This window comes from Panthera uncia, chromosome B4 (assembly GCF_023721935.1).
Source record: "Panthera uncia isolate 11264 chromosome B4, Puncia_PCG_1.0, whole genome shotgun sequence".
In the NCBI taxonomy this organism is placed as follows: Eukaryota; Metazoa; Chordata; class Mammalia; order Carnivora; family Felidae; genus Panthera; species Panthera uncia.
The window spans coordinates 103,238,416-103,265,777 of NC_064809.1; the positions used below are offsets into that span (position 1 = coordinate 103,238,416).

Here is a 27,362-nt window from a genome sequence, read left to right on the forward strand (position 1 = left end):
ATGTACTTTGAACAATTTAAAAGTAGCAAACAAATGTAAAGTACCTGTGGTATAAATAATGAGAGATGATGATGATGATGATGATGATGATGATGATGATAGACTCTCTGACCCATTAAGACACTAAGACTAAAGAAGATGTAGAGGCTTTGTACATAATACATATTTAACAAATAATTGCATTGAGAATGAAAATGATTTGCCGTGTTCAAGTTAACCATCAGCTAATGCTGATTTCCCTTGGGAAATTACATATAGAAAGCAGGTAACCAGTTAATATTGTAAGGATAATTCCAAATTCCTGCAGTTGACAGCGATTCCTAAGTGACTAGCATGTATACTGACATTTGCTCCTTGCAGCTGGGTAGACCTTTGCCACTTGCAGGTCCTTAGAGTGTGATGCCTGTAGGTGCATTTGTGCCCACATGAGAAAAAGTTTGATTGAGGTAGACAACAAGAAAAGTAGGGCAAGCATCCCTTATCCATCCTGTGAACCTCAGTCCTGGCAGCATGGAAGTAGGCCATTTTTTTTACTCTTTCTGTAAGTAAAGAAAGGAACAAATATATGTGTTCTGTGCAGAAGCAATGCTTGCCCCTCTAATTTGTTGCTTAATGATAGAGAGAATAGATGAAGGAAAGCAAATTCGTTCTCATTTTGTCAAAGTGAAATTAGATTTTATCTTGGCAAGATGTAGAATTGCTCTGCTGACAACATAATATCAAACTGAAATTTCCTTGAAATATAAGAAAGGGATTGTGTCAAAACACAAAGTGGTCATGCATGTGATAAGTGTTCTTTTTAAAAAAATGTTTTTATTTCAGTATCATTGACACATTAGTTCAGGTGTAAAACATAGAAATTAAACTTCTCTATATACTATGCTGTGTTTACCACAAGTGTAGCGACCATCTGTCACCATAAAATGCTATTACAATACCATTGGCTATATTCCCTATGTTGTGCCTTTTATTCCCATGATGATATGTTCTTTATAGGAAAAGCACTACATACTTTTTTTTTTCTTTTAAAGCACTACATACTTTTTTTTTTTTTAACGTTTATTTATTTTTGAGACAGGGAGAGACAGCATGAATGGGGGAGGGTCAGAGAGAGAGGGAGACACAGAATCTGAAACAGGCTCCAGGCTCTGAGCCATCAGCCCAGAGCCTGACGCGGGGCTCGAACTCACGGACCGTGAGATCGTGACCTGGCTGAAGTCGGACGCTTAACCGACTGCGCCACCCAGGCGCCCCACTACATACTTTTGATAAACTGTGCATTGTGTAGTGGTTTTCAATTGTAAGCTAAACAAAGTAGAGTCCTGCCCAAAGTGGTAACATTCCAGGAGGATGTCAAAGTGTAGCTCTCTGTATGCTTTTACTTGTGTTGTTTATCTGAATTTGCCACTTCCTCCCTTCCCTTGAATTTGAAAACATCCTAAGAGCAAGATCCACTTTCCTTCTCCTATTATTTAGAATGGAGTTATATACCAGATGGAGGCTACATAATTGTTATTGACCAGCTCTTCATTAATATGCTCTCGAATTTTGAAGCCAACTCTTAAAACTGTCAAAATTTCAATGACTTTTATAATTATAAAGACTTCTACTTCTTATCAGCACAGAAGACCACAGAAATTCTCTCCTCAGGCAGAGCATGGAATAGTATTTTTCCACATGAAGTGGTATTGGGCTTTCAAGAGCAAGATAAGAACCACTCTTCCAAGGAGGGAATAGTGGTGAGGAAAAGAAAGAAAGAAAGAAAGAAAGAAAGAAAGAAAGAAAGAAAGAAGAAAAGAAAAGGAAAGAAAAGAAAAGAAAAAAGAGAAAGGGAAACTTTGAACTGGACTTTGGGATACTGAGTAGTGAGTCACTTGTGAGAAGAGAAGAGAAGAGAAGAGAAGAGAAGAGAAGAGAAGAGAAGAGAAAAAAGAAGAGAGGAGAAGAGAAGAGGAGAGAAGAGAAGAGAGAAGAGAAGAGAAAAGAAAGAGAAAGGGAAACTTTGAACTGGACTTTGGGAGTCTGAGTAGTGAGTCACCTGTAGATGCAGGGTTATCCTGAGCATGGAGTTCAATAACGACCCTGCCTTCTAGCTAATGAATCTTGTGCCTGCACTGATGTGGTGAAATAGAGCTTGTAAATAAGTCAGAACCCTCGAGGGTGAATGTGGTGGTGTTAGGTTGGTAAAATTCTCTGGCTATTTGTAGATGCAAATCCTCTCTGGAGAAGAGCATCCCCAATTCAGGACTTCTGGATTCCCCAGACTAAGATCAAACAATTAATGAATTGAAGAAAACTCAAAAATCACTAGGACCCCAGGGAACTAACCACCATGAGTGAGAGTCAGCAGAAAGCAAATACTGAGACCTCTAAAAGCTACAGGTATTGAAATATCAGGAACAGAATATAGATTAGTTTTGTATGAAATATATAAGAAATAGACACTAGAGTGGTCTTGAATGCTTGAATTCAAAGCTCAAGGGTTAGATTAAATATCAGACTAGTCACAACTGAGAATATTAGTGAAATTGAAGGAACATGGGAGCAAATTACCTAGGACGCCACATAGAAAAGGAAAATAAGGAATTTGAAAAGGAAGTTAAGAAACTGGAGAGTATACAGTGAGAATATCTAATATCTATTCAGAGCCCCAGACATGGAGAACAGAATAGTGAATATACCAAATTTCCTTGGTTGATTAGAAGATACACAGCATAATATACCCCAAATTGAATAAATAAATCGAAGTCTATACATAGACTCATCATGGTATATTATAGGAAACCAGAGGCAGGATGGTAACCTGAGCCAAAAAGAAAATGTACCTTTGAAGGAATGCTAATTTGACCAAGAGCACATAAAATTAACATAACCCTGAAAGACACAAGATAATGAAATAATCTCTTTAAGATGTTAAAAGAAAATTTCTGTAATACTCTCAGCAGCTAGGAATATTTTTCAACAATGGTGGTGAAATAAAGACACATTATGTAATCAAAAATTGAAAAATATTACCATCAGTAATCTTTTACTAAAGAAACCTCTGAAGCATCTACTTTAGGAAGAATGGAAATTCCAAAAGGAGAAGTTCAGATGCAAGAAAGAGTGATAAGCAAATAAAACAGCAAACATGAATATAAATCTAAATAAACATGGTGTAAGCTAATGACAGTGATGATTTTTGTGTGTTTAATGTTGGAGCATAGGATGATGTGGCATCTTATTCACCTGTCCCCGCTTGATTTCAGCCAAAGATATATGGCAGAAGGGAAATTTTTCGTAGGGTGTGTGGGACTTTTTTTGACTCATGCCAATGGGGAAGCCCAGCGGAGTCTTGATGTTATAATATATTTTTTAAATGTCAAGTATAATATCTAAACACATAGATTATGTTAACATATTATGTAAGTGAAAATGCATAATAATGAACAATGAAATGTATGCTTGTAAACCCAATATAGAACTCTAAAACTAACCATTGCCAATAACTTCCATCTACCTCTGTGCTTCTTCCCTATCCCATCCCCTTGTCTCTCCCCACATGAGATAATCACTACTTGAATCACCACATTGAATCTCGAAGTTTAGATTTCATGATTTCATTCAACCATCTCACTACCTGACTACCACCTCCATCTCTGGCACCAACACCACCAAATTCTTCAGCTACACCCGGGACCTACAGTCCATAGAAATCACCAGTGTTTCAGTGTCCTTGCCCACATTATACCTCATATCCCTCCTTATTTAAATAAGTTCCAAGACCAGTCATTGATAATCACTCCATTGCACATAATCTTGACTCCTTTGCTTAGTTTTGTCTTATCAACACCTGGCTACATCCATCTCTGCCTGTTCCATGTCTGTATCTTGAAGCTAAACATAGCTAGAGCAAAACACAACTTGTTTTAAAGTTCAGGATCACTAGCCTCAAGTTAGCCCTCAGTGCCAGGTGGCAGTCATACTATCATTTTCTAGTCCATTCTCTCTGATATTTTTCTAGATAACCATACTTAACTCACTTATCGAAAATTTCCAGCATCTCTTTCCCCATCATCACACTCAACTAGACAACTGTGTATCCTTTTTCATTGAGAATATAGAAGTAATCAGAACTTTCATAAGCTTCCATCACCACATCTAACCATCTATTAGCATCTGTGCCTTTAAAGGACACCCTTTTCCCAATTATTATAAATTGTCTATACTTCTTGCTCAAACAAGTTTCTTCATTTCTTCCCTAGATGCTTGTTTTCTTAACTATTTAAGGACATTAGTCCTACAGTCCTTCCTTCCTCCCTCTTTTTCACTGTCTTTCTTATATTAACAGATTTTTCCTTTCTACCAAAATATTCCATCAACATTTAAACATGTTATTTCTCCCCAAATTGGAAAACAAAAAACCTTTCAAGCCTGTTTATGCCTCTAGCTACCATTCCATTTTCCTCCTTCTCTTTATGGCATAACTTTCTATTTTCATTTGGAACTACTCCAAACAGGCTTTTTCTCCAATGATGTCACCAAGACTGCTCTTGTCAAAGTTACAAGAACAACACTCAACAACATTAAATCCATTTGTTCTCAGTTCTAATTTTACTTGTCCTATCAGTAGCATTTGACACAGATGATTACTCATTCCTCCTGGAAACACTTTCTTCCCTCGGTTTCCAGGATTCTTAGCTCTGGTTCCTCTTAACCTTCATCCCCCTGGCCTGTTCCTTCCCATCCATCCAATCTCTTGACCTTGAAATATTTCCTTTTTCTTGACCCGCTTTTCTCTGTGTCTTCACTCTCTCTGAGATCACATTCTCACTCATGACTTTAAATGGCATTGATATACCGATGACTCCCAAATTTAAATCTCCAGCTGAGATCTCTTCTTTGAACTCTAGACTAATCTACCTGGTATTTACTTAGTATTTGCACTTACACAGACCCTTCAAGCTACTAGTTCAGAATTGAACTCCTGATTTTCTTTCCACACCTTTTCCTCCACCTTCTTTCCCATTGCAGCAAATCACTTCATTTTCCTAGTTGCATAAGCCAACTCCATTGCCACTATCCTTGTCAAAGACATCAACATCACTGCTAATCTGTAATATAGCAGTTGACTCCTCCTTCATTGGTCTGCTTTCAAAACAACATTCAAAACATGTCAGATCGTGTCATTCCTTGTGCAGTTTGCTCCCTCACCTCCAGTTCTTCACTCAGATGCTATTTTAAGACCTTTACAAATCCTCTTATTTAATGTCGTATGTGAGGGTTCAGCATACTTTTGTTGTAGCGGACCAGGCAGTAAATATTTTAGGTTTTGCAGCCCTAAAGTCTCTGTCGCAACTATTGAGTTATGCTGTTGCAGCATGAAGGCGGCCATAGACAAAATATACCTGATTAAATGTGACTATTTTCCAATAAAACTTTATTTATGGACATTGGCATTTGAATTTTATGTAATTTTCATGTACTATAATGTATTTCTTTCCTTTTGAGTATATTCAACAATCTAAAAATCTACATTTTTAAATGGTCTAACTCTGGGCTGGATATGATTCCCAGGCTGTAGTTTATTGGCCACCCTCCTCACATACATTCCTTAAATGGTTTCTTTGCTGTAGTTTTTATCTTTTCATGCATCACAGTATAATATATATTTTGTTCATATTTTCGTGTTTATTATCTATGTCTTACAAATAAGATATAAGCACCATGAAGCCCCGGATTTTTAACTTGTTCTGTGTACTGCTGAATTCCAAGTATAGGTGCTCAAAAATTATACGTTGAATGAATGCATAAAATGAATGAAAAAGTTATATTTTCAAAGAAATAAAATTGGCTATAATGGATAATTGAAGAACTTAATTTTATTTTAGAAATTATAGTTTTGAAGATTATAGAGAGATATCATTTTAACCATTCACAGACTGCAAAAGGCTGCATCCTTGAGTTTCTTATTAAATTCTTCATTATTATTTCATTGTTATAAATATTTTTTTTAATCTTCCCTAAACCTCATTTCTTTAGTTAAGAGATACCTGTCTACATCAGTTCCCCTTTTCTTGGGATGGCCTTGCTTCTTGGTCTCTCATTGTTCTCCAGGTTTTGTAGATAAATAGACCTACAAGATTAACCACATGGCCTCCTGCTTCTCAGCTGGAGGCTGCTTTTTCCATGGCCACTATAAGTGATCATGCTTCATAGCATCGTGGACTTAATATTCTAAGAATATTGACTTCATAGTTACCATTTCATTCCTACTTTGTTTTGGATGAACCAAAGAAGTGAACAAAGTTCTTGAAATTCTGTCGTTGACTGAAGTAAATAATAGTGTTAAATTATAGGCATTAGAGCATAGCTGTATTTCTCTAAGCCATTTCAAGATACTAAAATGGGATTTAATTATTATATGTAATGGACATTAAACATTTATGAGATAAATGGCCTACAATTTAATTAGTCAAGTATTAATAAGATAATTTGTTTTAAGAATAACTAATGTGTAATAGCAGAAAAAGATCTCGCTTCTGGTTTCTTACACAAAAGAATTAAAAAGATGTGCCTTCTACCAAAGACCTTTTTGTTTTACTTGTTCAACATGAATCACAGGTAGAGGTGATATGTAGTCAAGTTTTTCTGTAGCTAAGTATCAGATCACTATTCAAGGTTGTTGCATTGCCAATAATTGTTTTTTGGGGAGGTAAAAATGTACTACTGTGTGACTTTATAAACATATTCGATATATATCACATAATCATTATGGTTCCCTAACTCATTATTGAAGATGAGTCTAAAAGAAATCAGAGTTGGTGTCTGAGTATTAATCATTGGGTTTAAAATAATCTGTTTTATCCCCTCTTCCTTTTTAAGTCACATTTGGGTTGTTATTTGTGGCATATGAGTGAATAAGTATCCAATGTATCTGCCTCAGGCCAACTATTTGGACTCTGGGTCTGTGTTATTGCCTTATTGATTGCTTGTTATCTGCTTGCTTGCTTGTTTTATATTAACTGGATAGACCAAAGAAGGGAGGTAAGAAAGTAAGGGTGTAGCATTTTCAAAAATGAAGTTACTCGGAGAAGAGGTAATAACATTGGTAGAGTAGGTAAAGCCAATACAAAATCTCTATCCTATACAATTTTGGAAGCTATTGTGCAGAAAAATGTCATCAAGCCAGTCTTTAAAACCTTCTTAAAAGTATGGAAATATGCTAACTGTTCAGGCTTTACATTAGATGATGGATGCTATCTGGATGTGGCAATCTCAGGTATGAACATCTCAAAAATAAAGGCAAAGTGTGCAATTGAATGTAGAGATCCTGAGGATAATATGTGAGCTTATACTGTGTGAGCAGCAGCGGTTCTGCCATTAAACCTCCCTTGATTTGCTATAAGTTTAGATACACACAAGTCGTGTTTATTTTTACATTTTCAGCAGGTGTGACACTTTGGCAAGTGTATTGGCTTGGAGTACAGCATGGCTTCCCCGTGATTGGTGGGTCCTGATGGAATGTTTTCTGAAATGATGGGTGAAGACCTTGCATCATTACTTTTCCAAGCGTGTATCAACAAAGCCTTCATCCTATAAAAGTGCAAATAGAATGTTATGCACCAGGCACCATGTTTACATTTTATTTTTAGTTCCTGGAAAGATTTCTAGTTTCTGGAGGAATTGCTTGCTCCTTCTTGTTATGTTTGATCGGGTCATCCTAACTCAGAGTGTTAGCAAAGCTTCCCACTTGCGGTGTGCATGAAGCCTGTGGTGAATTCTCATTATGAAACACGTTTCTTCATGTTCGTTCTGCGGGTGGACAATTGCTGCCTTCTAATATCATGTTGAAATGTGATTGATCCAAATGATAGTGTCACCCTTGAATGAATCATGCTTCTTCACTCCATCTGTTTCGTGAGAGGAAAAAATAAATGTCTTACCCGTCCTTAGAGTGTGTATGCCTAACCTAAATTTCATTTAATCCACTGTTTTGAGGTCTGTGACATGCTCATTTCCATGTTTTTTTTTAAAAGGATTATTTTCAATAAGTCCTATTCAAGAACAAGTCTGTCATTTCACCAGTATGCAAACTAGAATCTCTCAGTTGACCTCCCTCCGATCACACCCTATTTATTGGCAAACATAGAGTCAGTTGGAGAAGTGATATATACACAGATTAAAAAAATTTTCCTGGCACCTGTCAAATCTTTACTTCAGTTGAAACTTTGATTCTGTCAACGTAGTAGTATATCGGTAGCTCTTGCTACACTGTGTTTTTTTTTTTTTTTTAAGTTTATTTATTTATTTTGAGAGAGACAGAGACATCACAAGCTGGGGAGGGACAGAGAGAGAGAATCCCAAGCAGGCTCCGCACCGCCAGCACAGGGTCTGATGCCTAACCGACTGAGCCACCCAGGTGCCCCTTGCAGCATTGTGTTTTTAAAAATTCAGACAAGCCCCACATGTGTGCCACCTAATCTTAGCTGGTCCACACAGGACCCCCTGAGTGCCAGCCCTAGTCCCCCATGGGGTCCCATTTCCACCCCAACAAGATGAAAGAAACTATCATGAACCAGGAGAAATTCATCAAACTGCAAGCACAAGTGTGCTTTGGTGGGAAAGGAACTGCTCGCCCAAAGAAGGTGGTTCATAGCACAGCTACCGCAGAAGATAAAAGGCTTAGGTTCTCTTTAGAGAAGTTAAGAGTAAACAGTATCTCTGGTATTGAAGAAGTGAGTATGTTCATAAACCAAGGAACAGTGATGCACTTTAACAAACCTCAAGTCCAGGTATCCCTGGCAGTGAATGCTTTCACTGAGACAAGGCAGCCAGCTGACCGAAATGCTACCCAGTATCTTAAACCAACTTGGTGCAGCCTGTCTGAGTAGTTTAGGAAAACCTTGTGAATTTCTGCCCAATCTGTGGACGGAAAAGCACCACTCACTACCAGAGAGGAGGAGGAGGATGAAGTTCCAGACCTTGTGGAGAATTTTGATGAAACTTCTAAGAATGAAGCAAACTGAATTGGGTCAACTTCTGAAGAGGATAAAACTTGAAGAAGTTACTGGGAACTGCTATTTTATATTCAGACTGCTTTTTAATTTGTTCACAGATCTGATAAAATCTAAATCTCTAATAGTTTTAAGCCCAAGCCCCTTGGACAGTGCAGCTCTTTTCAGTTTTTGCTTATACACAATTCATTCTTTGCAGCTGATTAAGCTGAAGAAGCCCAGGAATAAAGTTTGAAACAAGGTTAGTGAAGATCATTACCTAGTAAAAAATAAATAAATAAATTAATTAATTAATTAAGTTAAATTAATTAATAATTTAAAAAATCAAAAACAAAAACTCAGATGATCATTTTACAGAACAAAAAGGGCCAGCCCCTCAAAAAGAAAAAAAAATATTAAAAAGAAAAAAAATCTCTCTCTCCTTCTGTCTCCCATGACAATTAAGTTCTAAAATGTTATCAACTCAAATCTCAACTTCCAGCATACTCTGAAATATACTTTATTGGATATAAAATACCTGATATGTAATATTAGGTATATAATAAAGCATCACTTTATTAGATATATTCGAACTCACGCTTCACACTACACATACACACATACACACATACACATGTGGATGGAAATCCATACAGCTGGAAATCCTTCTGTGCAACACAATTATGATGGAGAAAGCATGAGCGTGTTCTTCCCTCCCCTTCTTACCAAAGAGAAATGAATAAAGTGTAGAGTGAATTATGTTGCTTAGGGTACATTTGGACTAGAAACAGACAAGGAATTTGGTTCAAGGAAAAGTAAAAGAAAATGCTGTCGGTTTTGTGTCAGCTGTCTACATTAGTAAGGGAAGACAGCTCTTGGTGTTTTAGAGATAGAGATGATTTTGCCTGTGTGCAGATTCTTTCCTAAATTTCATTACTTTAGTGTTTTAATGTTTTTAACCTTCAGTAAGTTCTACTTATTTTTATTCTTCTAATCTTGCATGCGCTTTAAGTCCTATATTTTCTCACTTATGTAGAACTTTTATTTGTAGTTTTACTTCAAATAATGAGCTATGTGCTTATCGCAGATCAAGAAAAACAGCACATTGATTGCATTTTATAACAGCTCTGAGTGAAAATGAGGTGGCCGGAGATCTAGGTTTTCCATTCGGATCCTATGAGAGATGCTGTGATGAAATTAAGGGTATCAGGAAAACCTGTCTTTGAAATAGGATCTTCTTTAGTGCGCAATAATTTCTGAGTTCATATTCTTAATTTAGTATGTGCACTTTAAAATCTGTTAGAAATAACTACCACCTTTGAAAGGACTCTGTTACGATCACTGTTTGCTATCCCCCTAACCACAGATTTTGGCATTTTGATTGCCATCAAAATGAATAGCACTCCACATTGTGTCAGTCACACCCTCATAAAAGTTAAATGAACATTCTTGCAACACCCGCTGGGATGGGACAGATGTAGGAGAGAAGGACTGAGCACACAGGATAAAATGTGTCACCGAGAAATTGAAACTACTCCCTTAACACAGCGTTGTGTCTTGCTTGTCACCTATACCTCTTTTGTTTTATTCAAAGCTGTTTCAAAAACACAAATAGCGTGTTGAAATGGAGAATCACTGTAAATCATTTCTATTGTCTGTCAGGCTGTGCCTTGCCATTGCTAGATTCCCTATGTTGTTTTTCCTCGTCGTATGTACACTTGGTAAATCATTTTAGCAGAGATACTTTATTCAAAATACAACTATAGTCAAAATATGACTACAAAGAACTATCATTTCTAAACTGAGACCATCGCATTGCATGTGGATTTCTGTTTTATCATAGACCTTTGCAACAGATATTTTAGTTTATTGTATCAATATTTAATTTTTTAGTATAATTTTTTTTATCCATTTCGAGTTGGTCTCAAAGGTTCAACAGCACAGATATCACTAGTGACATCTTATTCTCCAAACTAATTGAAATTCAGACTCTTCTATGTTAGGGCTCTCTCCAATGTTGGCTCTACTCTCAGCTTGCCAAAAAATACTTTTAAAAAGTAACAAGTTGATTTTGATGTGACACCAATTTCAAAAGTTTGTATGCCATTCTCCCTTTGGAAGAATTAAAGTCTTGAAGCAACCTGACAATTCATCTTGTGTAATAAATAGCCTAATAGCCTTAAAGAAGTAATCTCCCCTCTCCTCTATAGCTCACCCTTACAGACATGTCTGATTCTTCTCTGTAGCAGAAAGATTTGTATTCACACGCTGGACTATAAACACCCTGAAGGCAGTGAATCCCTTGGTGAAGTGTCTCCTATTAGTGTTTAGAGCAATGCTTAGAATAGTGCATGGATAAGAGTTACACTGACCTCATAAGTCTGAGGGACATCAATGAAATAATGAATGTACACCTTTTAGTGGTTTGTGAGAAATGCCAAATGTGCAATTAAAGTTGGCTAAAACCCCATACAGACCAAAAAAAATACTGTTCTTGTTCACCACTTATCTAGAGTATCTGACAGCAACCTTGACTTATAATGGGTGCCTACTCAGTGTTTATTAAGTTACATTGAGATCAAGTTAGAATTTACCTCTTCTAGGTCAGCTCTTTCTGCTAAATCATATATTTTTTTCTTCTTTCAGCAAGGATTCATTGAGAATTTCTTTCATATGCCAGAGCCTGGCACTAGCACTATAAAGACAGTTAAAATAAATTCACTGTGGGTCTCACTCTCCAGCAAAGACAGATGCTTATAACAAGTAGATATAATTCATTGTGGTAAGTGTTGCAATTAATGTATGTAGACAGTACTATGGGAACATACAGCAGCAAGCTATGATTAAGGGATTGTTAAACTCCCTTTGTAAAATGAGCAGAAGTTTGTTGAAAAGAAAATGGAAGAAGGGCTTTGTCAGAGAAGCAGTCTGATAAAAAAACATAAATGCTCAAAATTGCACATGGCAGAAATAGAAGTTTCACATGGCTCATGCAGAATGTATATTGAGGGCTTATTTGGGGTGCCATGTCATAATCTGTGTCTTAGCACCAGGCTGAAGAGTCTGGATTCTTTTCTGTAGGCACCTGTAGGTTCTGTAGGTTGACCCTTCAAAACCCCATTTATATTTTAAAAAAGACAGATGGCCAAGTGGGAGATAGATAGGGGTGAGCAGGAATCAAAGATGGGAGAACAAGAGGTGGACAGTATTTAGGAATGGATGAGATGCCATGCCAGACAGTGCCAATAGAAATGGAGGGTAACAAAGAGAGGGAGAATATGACACATATTGTTCACTTTAATTTCTCTTGTTTTCTCTAAGTCGAATAGCTAAGAAGGGAGCCAGAAAGCAGATAAAGAAGAGAAGCAGGCCATAAAGAAAGATCAGTTCTGTGTGGGGCTAAATAGGAGCTGCCAGCCTCTCCCACATCCAGTTGTCCAAGATTCCCGTCATTGCTGTGCGACACTTTTGTGGACCTGGTGCCCTTCTCTACTGCCCCGATTTGTGCCATCCTCTCACCCACGTTGAAGGTGCACCTATATAAAAGACTTGCCATTTTGTGCATAACAGATTGTCCATCTTGGAAACAGTGCTCATCTGGTTGTTCGTCTTAGGAAAGTGACTCTGACCAGGAAAACACTAGGCCAGACAGTCCTATTTAGGAGCTGTTTTGAGGTAGTAGGAGCTCTGTGGAATTCCCGTTCATACACCACCATGTGGGTGGCAGCCCTTACAAAACTGATTCTGTCTAAATGTTAAGGAACAGGTGGATCACTAAAAAGAAAAAGGAGAAAGCTAATAAATTTATGAAAATGGTATTGGCCTCTGTAGTAATCAGGAAAAAGAAATCAAACACAGAATAAACTATTGTCTTACAACTTTCAATTTGCAAAAACTGAAAGTCAGACAATGTCAGTTGTCATTAAGAATATGGAATAAAGGGGCCCCTGTTACATGTTGAGGCTAATGCATTTGATACAACCACACTGAAGAAAAATTTGACAATGTCTAGCAAACTTGCAGATCATCTGCTCCAACAATTCCAATCCTCAAAACTCTCCCAATAAATATGTGTAGAGATATTCACAAGAATATGGATGACAACCGTCCTCTAAAGCAGAGTTCATCCTTAAGAGAATGGGTTTTCATTCAATGGAATTGATATAAAAGAACTAAACTTTGTATCCATCAACATGGATAAGTCTGCAAAACAAAATGTTGAGCAAAAATCTAAGTTTCATGTGCGTGCTTGGCAGGATGACATCTCATGATGGGTGGTTTTAAAATCAAAACTTATAAACATATAAGATTATACATTTATTATGGGTACACAAAAAATAAAAGTGAAAATAGACATTGGAATGGTGAATACCAACTTCAGAATAGTGGTTTTCTTGAGAGAATGGGGGGTGAGTTCAGGAATAGGACAGTGAGATATTTGGGGGTTTCAGTTGTCTTTATAAATTTTCACTTGTTAGGCAAGTACATAGTTCTATTGTGTCCTCTCAAAGTTTTGTTTGTATACCTATAATATTTAGAGTAAAAACCCTGCATATGGCTTTCCTCACATATTCATTCATTCATTCTTTTAATCTATCACCTGTTAATCTATTCAGCTACCCATTCACGTATTCTTCTTTCTCAAAGTAGTTTTATTTAAATAATCCAAGAAAGGGTGATTAGGGCTTAAACCAAATAGAGAGAAAGGACAGAGTATAATTAGAAGGCAAATTTAAGGGAGATTATTGGGTAAAGTTGTCAACACTTAACAACTAGATGCAAGTAGATGTGTGTGTATGGAGGAAGGCAAGGAATCAAGGATAATTTATTCAGATCTCTAGCTTGGCATTGACCATGAAGCATGCCAAGAAGACAAAGGAAGAGGGGTAACGTTGGAATAGAGGGGGGGATGTGGTATCAAACTTTGTCTGGGTTCATGGTACACTTTTTTCCATAATCCTGACAGATAATCTTTAATTCAGTAATTATTTATTGAATATCTGCCATGTACAAGGCACAATAAATAGAGATCCTTTAAGTTTATGCATAAATACTCTTTTTCACAAATATGTTTTTTTTAAAGTCCAAACCATTATTTTTTAGGCATCATGGTGCAGTTACTGCTCCACTAAATTCAATTGGGTAAGCAATTTCAACTGAATACAGTTGAATGGCAGTGTGCAGCCTTCGTTAAGTTATTCTGTAACTACTTGAAAGAGAGTGAGAATCCATTTAAAAACTTCAGGCTGGGTAAACTCATTTAAGTTTGCAAATTACATTCAGAAGAGAAGTTAAATGTGGTTATCTTGAAAACATCCCCCCAAATTGTAGTGTAGTAAATAATAATTGGATAAGGCTAACCTCAGAAATTCTTCCTCAAAAGTTTTTTAGTTCATACAACAGTAAATATACAGCTATATGGATACATTGAGCAATTCTTTGGATGGAAATAAACATATTTGTAAAATTAGAAGTTTTGGAAAAATTTGTAAAATTTGTAAATTTGTAAATTTAGAAGTTTGTAATTTGTAAAATTTGTAAAATTAATTTGTAAAATTAGAAGTTCAGATATTTCTGTCTTCATCTTTTTCAAAACTTCTCTTGCCTATTGATTTACCTTCACAAAAAAGGAAGTGGTCACAGGGAATAATGGGATAAGAAAGCCCAATTACTGTGTGGATTTCCAGCTCCCACCTAAGCAGACCATTTCAACCAAACCCTTTTCCTTTTTCTAGGCTCTACCCAAATTTTCTGTTCAAAGTTCTAGATTTTAGTCCTGTTCTCAATAGAAACATGAATGTCCAATCCTGGATCCTCATACGGCTTTACTATTCTTCCTCTGTAGATATCTTTCTCTTTCCAAGACTGCATAATAGGCAAAGACCAGGAAAATGACTTTGTCTTCTAATCCTGTGTGCTGAGGATACCCTGTGAGCTCAGCTGAGTTCTTTGGGAGCCTCAAAGGTGTTAGTCTAGAATCAGACCCGTGCAATCTTGCCTTTGCTCTACCCCACCCCACTCTATTATTTGAGTTTGCTTACTTCCTCCAGTGTTGGAGAAATAACCAAAGGCCACAGTCAAGTAACAATAAAGTCGTAATTCCCTGGAGACTTGAAAAAAGATGTCACTTGTTGCCTCAGCATGGCAACCAATTAGCCCCTTTGATGTAAAGCGTCTGTCCTCTTCGAGGAAACAAGAAAGGTCTGGTTCTCCTTTCTAGTCTGTCATTTGTTGTACAGAGCCATAAGCCCCATTTTACTGGGTTGCAAGCTACTGCCTTTGTTAACGTGCTGAAAACTTCATCAGCTGTGTTTAATCAAAGAAGATGTGCGTGAGGGACGACACCAGCAGTTGTGGTTGGGTTTCTGTTCCCCAGCCCATGAGTCACAGCTGGCAGAGAGCAAGGACACCAGTGTATCATCAGACAGCCAGTCACCTGAGCTTCTTTGATTTCAGTTATATAGCTAGATAGTCCTTAATTCTGTTTAAAAACCTCTACATGCTTCTGTTTGGCTATGAAAAGGTTTTTCCTCTCCTGTCTAATAATATTTGGTCATTTATGACTTCTGTTTATAATAAAGTTTCATTTGCACATTTCCTACTCTAAATAATTTGCCTGGCCAAAAGAATTCACTTTATGAGAGGACAGACATTTGATCTGACACTCTTTGTTCTGTATGGGACTTCATCCTCCTCTAGGAAACTTCGTCTCAAAAGATGTAAAATAATATGATCTAAGATCAGGAAATGACCTCTAGAACACTGCTTCTCAAATTGTAATGAGAGTGCAAAACACCTGGGGATCTCGTTAAAATTCAGATTCTGATTCGCTGGTTGGTACCTGAAATTCTGCATTTCTACCAAGCTCCCAGGTGATGTTGATGCTACTTCCTGGACTAGAGGCAAGGCTAGAAGACCCATAGGCACTCAGTCCCTTGGGCATCCAGTCAGCTACCCCCAGTCGCGCTGTGAAGGCTTGTCTTTGAAGAGAGAAAACAACCATGTAACAGAAAGTGGTCTATAGTGAGTTTTATTCTTAAATTTTTATCAAACACATGAAATTGTTTATGTCAAAGTAACTGTTGACACTTTTAAGCAGTTACCTAAGGCTTGTACCTAAGTACTTGTTGATGAGGTCACTTTTGAGCATACATGCAAATTTCCTCAGTCTCCACTCAACTCAAGTAAGAGGCTATAGTGATGTTTTAAAAGCATTGCATAATGATGTAAGTTTGTAGGTTTGTAAAATAAAAACTCTTCTTTACTCTGGTGAGATAGACATATTCAGAAAAATATGTTACATCTAAACACAGAAATCTATAGCTGCCTAAAAATAGTATGTTCTTAAACATATACATTTTTAGTTTACTTGGATTTTTACTGTTTATAGAGTTGGGCACCTGGGTGGCTCAGTGGGGTGTGTCCAACTTCGGCTCAGGTCATGATCTCACGGTTCGTGGGTTCAAGCCCGAGTCGGACTCTATGCTGACAGCTCAGAACCTGGAGCCTGCTTCAGATTCTGTGTCTCCCTCTCTCTCTGCCCCTCCATTGCTCACTCTCTGTCTCTCTCTCTCTCTAAAAAACAAATAAACATTAAAAAAAAAGCACAATTAAAGAGTATATGTGAACTTCTATTGGATCTGTTATCCCATTTTAACCCCATAATGTCAATTTTTGATTATTTCTGCTTAATGAGTAACATGCTAGGGTAACATGCTAATGTAAACATGCTAGTAACATGCTAATGTAAAATTAAAGTTATTCCATGTGGCACCTGGGTGGCTCAGTCAGTGAAGTGTCCGACTTTGGCTCAGGTCATGATTTCCCTGCTTGTGGGTTCAAGCCCCACATCAGGCTCTGTGCTCACAGCTCAGAGCCTGGAGCCTGCTACAGATTCTGTGTCTCCTTCTATCTGTCCCTTCTCCAGCTCGCTCGCTCTCTCTCTCTCTCTCTCTCTCTCAAAAATAAGTAAACATTAAAAATTTTTTTTAGAAAAGCAAAATTAAAGTTATTCCAAAAACACTATGATAACTAGCATTCAGAACTCATTTTGATGACAGATGTCACTTCCTAATTGTGTTATTTTAGATTAATATTAACTTTTCTTTTTAAAGAAAGAAGTGACTTGAAGTACTCTGAGGACAGAAGAATCTGGGCTGCAGTTCAGTAGCAATAGTAAAGCCTATTTATGTGGCTTGGTTTACTTCACCACCTGTCTTCACCTCTGTCTCTTCTGGTTTAACCTAAGAAAGTCTATAAAGCTAGTAAAGGTAGAGCCAGGTCACAAATCCACAGGGTTTGGATTCAGTAGTTACTCAGGCACACTCAATAGAAGGGCACACTCAAACAGAAAGCTGAGATTCTGCTTTCTGTTTCTGAGATGATAGGGAGACAGAAAAGAAGAGGAAAAAGACAATAATGTTGTATTCTCATGTAACCTTAGCAGCAATTCTATGCAGCAAGTGTTGTTATCATTCATTTCTATAAGAAATTGAAGTCTCGAGTGTTCCGTCAACTTGTCCGAGTGCACACATCTCTGGGGCAGAGCTGGCCTGGCACTCAGGCATTGTGACTCTGTAACTTTTGAGTATTTTTAATAATCCCCTTGAGTTGCGATTATAGTTAGGCACAGATACTTTAATAATAAAGTGATTCAAGAAATAACGACTATCCCACTGAGCCATCTGGTTTCTCTCAGCCCCTGTCGCTGAGCCTCTTCTATTTCTGGTTAGCCAGAAATGGTCTCCAACCGTGATTCTCCGTCTCCATTTCCTCTCTTCCCACTCAGGATAGCGGAAGTCTGAACATTTTATCTACTTAGCATCTCTAGTAATTCAGGCTGTGAACACACTTTGCCGTCACTGTAGTAGCTGTTTATTGATAGTTGTGCTAAGCTCCGTGAGGGAATAGAATTGAGAAATGCATCCATGCATCGAACGACTCAAGATAATAATGGGTGGAATGATAACAAAGTTCTGTTAGGAAGACAGAGTAGGTGGTGTTTTAGGTTTCCAGTGTGGACCTTCATTGCACATGTAATTTAGAGCTATGTTTATTTGGCTTGGGGTTTAAAATTAGAAATTGACCATCTGTATTTTTCTTGATAAGTATGGCGTCATCCTGACCAAAAGGTTTTTGAAGGTCAGGAATAGCTTATATTTGCAACATTATTTTTGGAAGAGAAAAGAGGATGTAGACAAGTTTGAAAATAATGCCCTATAGTTGAGGACTTAAGAGAATTTTGCTGTATATCCACAGACATATAGTGTGGCCATTGGAATAAAAATTGTAAAGTATGTATAAAAACATAAAAATGTTTTTCTAAAAACATGCATGTGCTGTATACCTCAAGCAGATGAAAAGAAGGAAAAGTGAACTTGACATTTGCAAGTCTACTACATACACATACTGTACCACATTGTTAATTGTCTCATTTTATCTTTCTGACAACATGCACAAATGTTGATGTTATTTTAGTATTTCATAAATGAAAGAATTGGGCACAGATATGTTAGGGGACCTCACCAAGGTCACAGTCAGTGGTTGAGCAAGAATTCAAACCCAGACCTCTTAAAGTCCAAATCTGATCATCTCTTTCCAGTTGGTTTATTCTGAGCTATTCAGCCCTGCCCCTAGCACTCTTTTTGGTTCAGAAATAATTGTTTTTACAGTAAAGAGTGGAGTCACATGAATTCAGCTGAAAAAATGCATGCATTTTGTGAAAATACTAAATTGTAAAAATTATTGTGAATTATTTTACACTGCATCGCAGAGTTGCCAGGACAATTACTCTGTTGACACCATCCGTAAAATGAAAACACAATCTTAGCATAAACACATTTAGTTTTATCTGATATTTGAAATATGCATTTGTGTAACTGCCAAAATATTAGCTGCTGTATGTTCGCCAGAAAGTTCGAGCAACAAGACAAGAACAGAACTGCCTTTATTTGTAGATAGCAAGCAAAAAAAATTTTTTTCCCCTTTGGGAAGGACTTTTGTTGTTGTCAACCAATATCTCAGAATTTGGGGATGGAGACCCTTGTCTGAAACTAGTGGTACATAGTTTTGTTTGTTTTGTTTTTTAACTTTGCCTTTCATATGATAACTTTATATTGCAAATATCACATACTATAAAAAATTTTGTGTTTGAGACTCACAACTACCTTTAAACAAATAATAAAAAACCTTTTCTGACAAAGGTTGCATTTTTCTGCACCACGTTTTATCTGTTTTGGTATGTTTTTACTTTGCTGTGTTTATAATAAACATTCACCAGGAGAAGTTTAAAAATTTGACTTAAAAATAAGAACTTTGTCTCATTAAACTACTTGGGTTAGATTTGGAAAGGACGTTAGTGGTTACATTTGAAGTTTTTTTTCAGAGCTTTTACCCTGAAAACATCAGTAAAATTGTACAATTTTTTTTACTTATTTACTTAATGTTTGTATAAATGGCCTGGAAGATTGCTAAGGAGAGGAAACAAAGAGTGGGTGGACGTAAATTTGTCAACTTTTCCAACTTAATTTTTTTATTTCTTGACATTGAGTTGAAAAAAGAAGATCAATTCTATCTGAAATTGTATGACTTTTAACTGTTTCCTTAGAAAAGTACAGTCTGACTAGGCGACGAGGTTTTCATATGTAACCTATGCCTTCTCATTAAAGAAGAATATTTTCGTAGCTGCCTGCACTATTTAAAGCACAGAGTAAACCAGCTGTTTGAAAACTTTTTGTTGTTGTTGTTATTCCTAGTTATCTTGATCTATTTGTATAAATTGCTAAATTGCTTCCATAAAATGCCTCCAGACATAAGGGAATCATTTGCATAAGTGGATGAAGACTTTTGTCTTCCACGAAGGAAAGCTTGAAACAAGCCTCTTAATCATTTCCCTCCCTCTCTGGTTCCAGTATCCGGCTGCTTTGATGAACCTGGGGGCTATCCTCCATCTCAATGGCCGTCTCCAAAAGGCCGAGGCCAACTACCTGCGGGCACTGCAGCTCAAGCCAGATGATGTCATCACGCAGTCCAATCTCCGCAAACTGTGGAACATTATGGAAAAGCAAGGCTTAAAGACATCCAAGACCTGACATAGGAGAGCAGTACCTCCTCCTCCTCCTCCTCCATATTTTCAAGCTGGCTTCGTTAGTGAACAGAACTTCCCAGCAGTGCTACGACAAGAGCTAGTATGGACTTCCAAGATGGGGGCAGAGGTCACTGGGGTCACTGCCACGTCTGAGAGTATTCACTCTGCTGTTAGCACAGCCGTTAACACCAAAAAGGGGAACATTGGAAACCTCCTGAAGGATGTAATTGTTACCCATAGAACTATTATTAAACCAGAGCACTTAAAACAGGATCTTACGGCATTGGGGTGGGAGGTGGGCAGGGAATCTAAGTTACAAATTTTGTTCATTTTTGAAAGCTAATTTAGAAATTATACTGTTCCTTAAACACTGTGAGAGGAAGTCAGAGTGTCCATTCAGCCCTGCTAAACTATTAAGATCAAGTGTTAATAGGGAATGATTAAAGTGTCGTGTGAATCCCAGCGTGCCGGCCGGTTGTCCTGACGCTGCTGTCTTCCCTCTTTGGGACAGCCTGCTTACCAATTTGTGAAACTTAGGGGAAAAAAAATTTTTTTTAAAGTATGTCAAGATCTGTCAGAGTCTATAGTTGTCTCCCGACTAGGGCACATAACATTTTATTATTTGGATGTCACAGTCTTCATTTCTTTTAGACAGCATTTGCTTTTCAATGTTCTGACCTGAGGTAACCATGTTTCACACTGGTGTTGCTGGAGAGGTTGGGGAGATCTTTTACATGTCCGGCAGGCAATTTTTATTTTTAATGTCACCAGCATTTCCCCCCAGACTGCCTAGGAGAATTCACTGTATTAATTCTTAGGCTTTTGAAGTAGCTATACCTGGTTAATGCACATGCTTATATAAGGATTAAATCTAAAAGAGCTTAAAAGTGTTCTAATTCCAATAACTAGCCAGCAGCTATTAGACAAAAGGGAAGTTGCTATGTGCTTCCCAGATGTGGTTAATGGTTAAAAAAATCAAGTCTGAACAAAGGAGTGTATAATAATGGTTGCCAGTGATGTTATATTTTGGAAAGAATTGGTATAAAATGCTAATCACTTTCTGATAGGTTCCTAGACAGCAATGCTAATACGTTTTTAAGGAATTATTTTTTTATATTTTGCTCGTCCCAAAACACATAAAGAATGAGCTACAGTATAGCATCAGCCTGTGTGTTTTTAGGTCTTCTGCCTTGTGCTTTTCACAGTTAAACTATTTTTTTCACTAGCAAACTGGTATTTTATTCCTTTACCTATTAGTAACCACTTCAGTGATCATTACACAAGTAAAAATGAAGTAGAGAAAACCATTTATTGAACATTTTTTTGACTTGCAAACTTTGCTACTAAAAATTAACTTTGCAAAAAAAAAAAAACAGTTCACTATCAACTTCATAGAGAAAGTAGCTATACAATACCCTACATATTTATTTATTTATTATTCTACCATAGCAAAATAACAAAACTTGATTCATTAAGTCAGTTCTTTGCAACTGAAAATTAGCTTTTTTCTCCTTTCCTTCAACTTTCATGTATATATATTGGGCAGCAGCCCCACTAAAAGGAAGCTGGACGTGCAAATACATCGTATTTTGTTTTCTCCATATTTTATATGTTTTACTCTGTATCTGAATAAAGCGGGATAAAGAATTTAAAGTAGTGTTCCTATGGAATTAGTGTTTTTGTAAAAAGGGCAGATGTAGTGAAAGAGGTTTGTTGATGGCATTAGTAAGAAGGCCCTCCTAATAGGTATATTATTTTGTAAACATTTCATCGAAGGGCCAAAAAGTTAAATTATAACTAGATCACTGTGTCTTCAGAATGATATTTAACGTTTAACAACAGCAAACCCGTGGTCAAACCAAACGTGTGGGTTGAAGTGTATTTTTCATCTTTTAATGCATTGGCAATTGCAAAAAAAAATAAGTAAATAAATAAGGAATTTAATATAAGGATATAGAGGTAAACTCAATGTCTAACGGTTTTATTTATTTAAATAGTTATTGACCTATGATGACTTCCTAGTCTTAACATTTTATGTCTTTTTGTTGTTAATATTCTTCCTTTCAGACACTTGGTTCTTAATAGGTTCGCTGATTGCACAGTAGAGGCACTTCGAGTTGACCCAGTCCCCAAGTAGCATTAATAATTGGGCCTGTGTCATAAAATGCATGGATGTTTAATAGCAAAATGTCCCTGACACCTTTCACTACAGGGCTGGGCTTAGTAACTGACCAACTTGGGGGGAGGGTGGGACGGGGGGCTATAGAACATGGTCAAAAAATGTCTCCGCTCAGGGATTTATGGTGGATTATTGCAGACAGTGCTAAAAATATAGAGCACAAGACAAGTTTACTAAATTAAAGTTTTATTTTTTGAGAAACTGTTATTTGTATAAATTATCAAGATTTGTAGGCTTTCCTTTTGTAGAAATAATTGTTTTATGTGCCAGAGAATTTCAATTTTGTTTTCAACAATAAAGCGTTGATATCAAATATGTTGTATAAGCCTTTTTTAAATCTTCTACAGCAACAGCACTTAACATTCTCATGGATTTTAACAGAAATTGAAAAAAGTTTTAGAAAGTAGACATAGAAAGTCAAACAGAGACATATCATGGCTAATGTATAATCAATAATAATTAATCATTAATTTTTAATCGTTATGATAATATTAAGGGTTCCCTATAACACCAGATTTGCCACCTTCCAAAAACAGATGGCACAATTTTTGTTTTATTGATGAGCTATAGAAACGGAAATATCCCAAGCATGACTCATTCATAGGTCATTTGGTTAAAATGGCCATATTTAGAAGACCTGATACTCGAGTCCTGATCCTAGAGGAAAGCACAACACTATTTTGTTGAGAGACAGGAGTACGACACATTCAGGTATCAGTTATAAGAAAGCATTGGGTTCTAGACAGAAAATTTGATAGTCTTGTTAAAGTTCTCATTATATAATAACATAATTATATATTGCCTAATTCCTTTATTAGGGATAAAAGTTAGCTACAAAGATTTTACTTTATGTTAAACATCATATGGATGTGCAAGGTTGTATTCCAGCTTTACATAAAAAAGCCAGAGCTCAGAGGTATGAAATTAACTTGTCCAGGTCACAAAGCTAGCAAGCAGCAAGCCTGTCCCCGTAGTGTCCTGTGCTTACATGCCTTGTGTCATGTGAGCACTCAGGCTGTGAACCCAAGTCTGGAGACGAGGTTTCTCATCCCCTTTGGCATTTTCTAGCTATTCTATCTTCCACAAATCACATTCCCTACCCCTCACACTTAAGATGATCATGAAGATTAAAGGCAATTCCTGTGGTCTAAATGTTGATGTCCCCCCAAAATTCGTATGTTCATAGACTATGTTATTAGGAGGTGGGGGGAGCAGGTGAGTGACTAGTTCATGAGGGCAGATCCCTCAAGAGTGGGATTCATACCCTGACAAAAGAAGCCCCAAAGAAGTCTCTCGCCCCTTTCACCATGGGAATACAGTGAGCAGCATGCAACCCAGAAGTGGGACCTCAAGTGACCAAGCTGGCACCTTAATATCAGACTTCCAGCCTCTGGAAGAAAGAAGTTTCTGTTGCTTATAAGCTTTAGTCTTTGGTATTTTGCTACAGAAACCCAAACAAAGAGGGAGCACATGGAAAAAAAATGTAAACATTTAGACTGTGAGAGCCAGAGAGGATTTCAGTGAACATGTAGTTAGACCTATTTACTTCCAACCTAAAGAACATAAGGTGCCCCCACACCAGGTGGCTTAACTAAGCTCCCCAAACTAGTTAGTGGTAGTTACATGACAGGCTATTGAAATCTCAATTATTAAGTGGTCTTGCTACATTCAGTAATTGCATAATTCTGTTTTTAATGTTTTTTTTTAATGTTTATTTTTGAGAGAGGGAGAGAGAGCATGAGCAGGGGAGGAACAGAGAGAGAGGGAGACAGAATCTGGAGCAGGCTCCTGGCTCCGAGCTGTCAGCACAGAGCCCGACACGGGGCTCGAACCCACGAGCTGTGAGATCATGACCTGAGCCAAAGTTGGATGCTTAACTGACTGAGCCACCCAGGTGCCCCCAGTCTCTTTTTAAATCAAGGTACAGCTTTATCTTAGATTGAAAGCACTCTGCTTTGAAACCAGTAAGGGCAGGGGCCATGTCTTTCTTTTTTGGCACAGTTCCTTCAGCCTGGCACACTGTTGAGTAGAACGTAAAATACACTATAAATTAGAATTCCATCTATTATTTGCTCCTTATCAACTAGATATTTTTGAAAGTCCACTTTCTAAAAAGTTGAGACTGGGAATTCAAGAACTCTTTTCACTTGATGTTCTCACCTTAGGGCTGCGTTTTCACATAGTAATCATTTCTAGTACAAAGAAAGGAAATGCATCTCAGTCTCCGTTATGTTTGCTATTACAAGGGAGGAAACTGGGTTTCTGGGGATAGTTTAATTATTACAGTAATTCCAATTCATTCATATGTACCTTTGGAATATGAGTTTACACTTAATTTAAATATTTTCAATATTATAGAATTTGCTTCCTACTATTCACAACTCATGGGTGTTGCTAGAAAACGGCATAAGCATTGGAACTGCCATGCACTGTGAGGAGAGAAAAGTTGAAGTAGCAATGCAATTGCACCTACTCTGCTCTGCTTAGCTTTGCAGTAGAGAAAGATGCATGTGGACCAGGACTTTAACCTTCTTGCCATGTCATTTTGGGTGGTCTTCCTGCACGATGTAATCACAGAGGCCTTTGAGTTGGCTTTCATTCCATTGGCCACGTCACCACATACTGACCTTCTGCTGTTGTTCTGTAGAGCTTTGAGATGTATTTTTCCCCCTGATGTACTGCTGGGATTTAAATTTCCGTTCACTTGAAATTTCTGTGACAGTTTTCTTCTAAGTTTTCAAAACATTTCCTCAAGTTTTTATAACTGCTCCCTGGTATTATTGTGTTATTTGTCTGCTTCCAAAGAGTGGACAGAAGAGCTTTTGTTTAGCAAGAAAATTGTTAGGTCGAATAAACAGTTACGAATATGTGAGACGACTTGATGGGGTCACTATTAAATACCTATAGGGATCTAAGAAGTTGATATATCTGAAATGGTGTTCAGGAAAAGTGTCTAGAGATCCTAAAAGGAGCAAGAGAATGGATAGACACATGGGGAATTGACTAATAATTGCTGCTAGAAATAATTAAATTTCTGTCATAGAAGTGGAGGATTGGATTAGAACACTTTTGAGACTGTGTCATTTTGGGCTGCCCAGTAATCTGCCAAAATTGAGCCACTGTGTTATAGGGAAAACAGTGTTACAAATAAGAGATTGGTTTACAATATAACCACTGAAAAAATGTTCAACCAATTGAAGTCTAGGTTAGAACTATTTATTCCAATCTAAAATGTATTTAATTTTTCTCCTACCTCTTTTGGATTTGACAGGAATTGCACTCATTCAAGACAAAGCTGTCAAACATTCTCCAGACAGATGGAGAGAATAGAGTTCCATGTTCCAAGTAATAGCTCAAGACTTCTAGAGACCCTTTTTCTAATAATTTCTATCATGTGTCTTCCTTTTCCATCCTAAAGGACGCAAAATGAATAACTCCTCTGAGAACTTTCTCTTGGTAATATCACTGAGCAGCTAGATACTATAATGAAGTTGTTGAAAATGTATTGAGAAGTCAAGCAATGTGTTTTCAAAAATACCAAAAATATTGACAAAGTGTTAAAATGCCTCTTTCATCTGGATCCTTCTCTTGTATCATGTAAAAGGCCATTTGTGACCAGAAAATCAGAATTGGTAAGGAAGGAGAAGGATGAGTATGTATTCATGGAGACAGGAAACAAGTGACTACCTTTAATTTTAATGTAGGACCTTGTTATAATCTCTTTTAGCAAACAATGGCCATATTGACTCTAACAAAAATAATTAACTTTTTAATTCTGCAGACATCAACTTATTAAATTACATTGAGATAATTAATAATCTCAATAGGTTTTCATTTTTTAATTCTTTTTATTTTAAATATGTTGTTTTGCTTACTATTTGGCTATTTTATGTTTCCTTTACAATCGACTACTCTTTTGTAAATGTGCCTTTGCCTGTATTCTTTGTGATAATGAAAATTTGGGAAATTCCACCGGAATTATGGTGTTTCAAAATATATCTTTAGAAATCTGTCCTACACAACCAAGTATTGAGATGTTACTACATTCTATTAAAATTTAATTGAATAATTTTGTATTATAGGAGATGGAAAAGTACATCAATATTATGTTTTATTATATCCCATCAGGTATCACTCTCCCAGTTATCCTGTCAATGATATTTATAGAATGTGAATATACCAGCAAAGCCTATCTCTTTCTACAAAGTAAGTCAAGGAACTTTTTGGTTAATTTGTTGTCACTTCTGTTTCTAGAGCTAATGGTTGTTTGGACTTGTCTTTGTTCCAGAAGTTTGCTCTGTGAATGATGTTGAAGATGAGTCAGTCTGCTGCTATTTCTCAAGTGGTCATAAAGTGATATTCGTAGAAATGCTAGTAGTGACATCAGAGAGCAAGAGAAAACATTAAATTTGACTTGACCTCTGCACTTGACAAATGAGGAAGCTGTGGTTTGGGGCAAATGACATAGCTACACTTACACATTCACAATGGATCCAATGTAGCAGGGAACATGTTGAAGTACGAACTATAGGTTACATGTTTCGTGGCCCAATACCAACCATCCAGAGTTTGTAAAAACATCTCTTCTTTGGAGTGGAGGGTAGACACAAAGCTTGCCAGGAAAGATTTGATCATGGATTCTTTATGGGTTGCATACATGGAAGATATTACTGCCTGAAACTCCTATATCACTAAAATTCAGTTTGGGTCCCTCGTTTAAGACATGAACTCCATTTCAGAATAAATTTATGAAGCATACCTAACCAAACACAGCTGGTCTAAGTAAAAGTGGTACACAGAAGTATTAGGGTAGATTAACCCATTTCAAAGGTCTATTCCTGTCATCTGATGACAGTGCTCAGTTATTTTTTCTGACCTGACCATGGTGCATCAGGTCCGAATGATTCAAAGTTCATTTGCCTATTGCAGCAGGTATAATGTGTAAGATTCCAGGACACATAGACGTATTAGATGGGATCCTTCATGAAGAAATTGGAAAGATTTTTTTTTTTTTCCTCTCTCTCTATTTTACCTGAGTCATTCTATGTGCCATTAAAGATTTTTGGAGCATACTAGCTACCTGAAAGCTCTTTATAGGTCAGAGAATCATTGTAAAGTATGG

At 37.0% G+C, this 27,362-nt stretch overlaps 1 protein-coding gene and 1 pseudogene across 1 annotated transcript in view; both read left to right on the top strand.

The window, feature by feature from the left end:
- TMTC2 (transmembrane O-mannosyltransferase targeting cadherins 2) overlaps positions 1 to 22,553 on the top strand; it is a 399,137-nt gene extending 376,584 nt beyond the window's left edge. Inside the window, exon 12 of the mRNA XM_049626018.1 lies at positions 19,886 to 22,553. Coding sequence (XP_049481975.1) covers positions 19,886 to 20,065 — 180 coding nt within the window. The 3' untranslated portion in view covers positions 20,066 to 22,553. The remainder of the gene's footprint in view (positions 1 to 19,885) is intronic.
- Positions 8,276 to 9,889, top strand: LOC125919373 (transcription factor BTF3-like; annotated as a pseudogene).
- Positions 22,554 to 27,362: the final 4,809 nt, after the last annotated feature.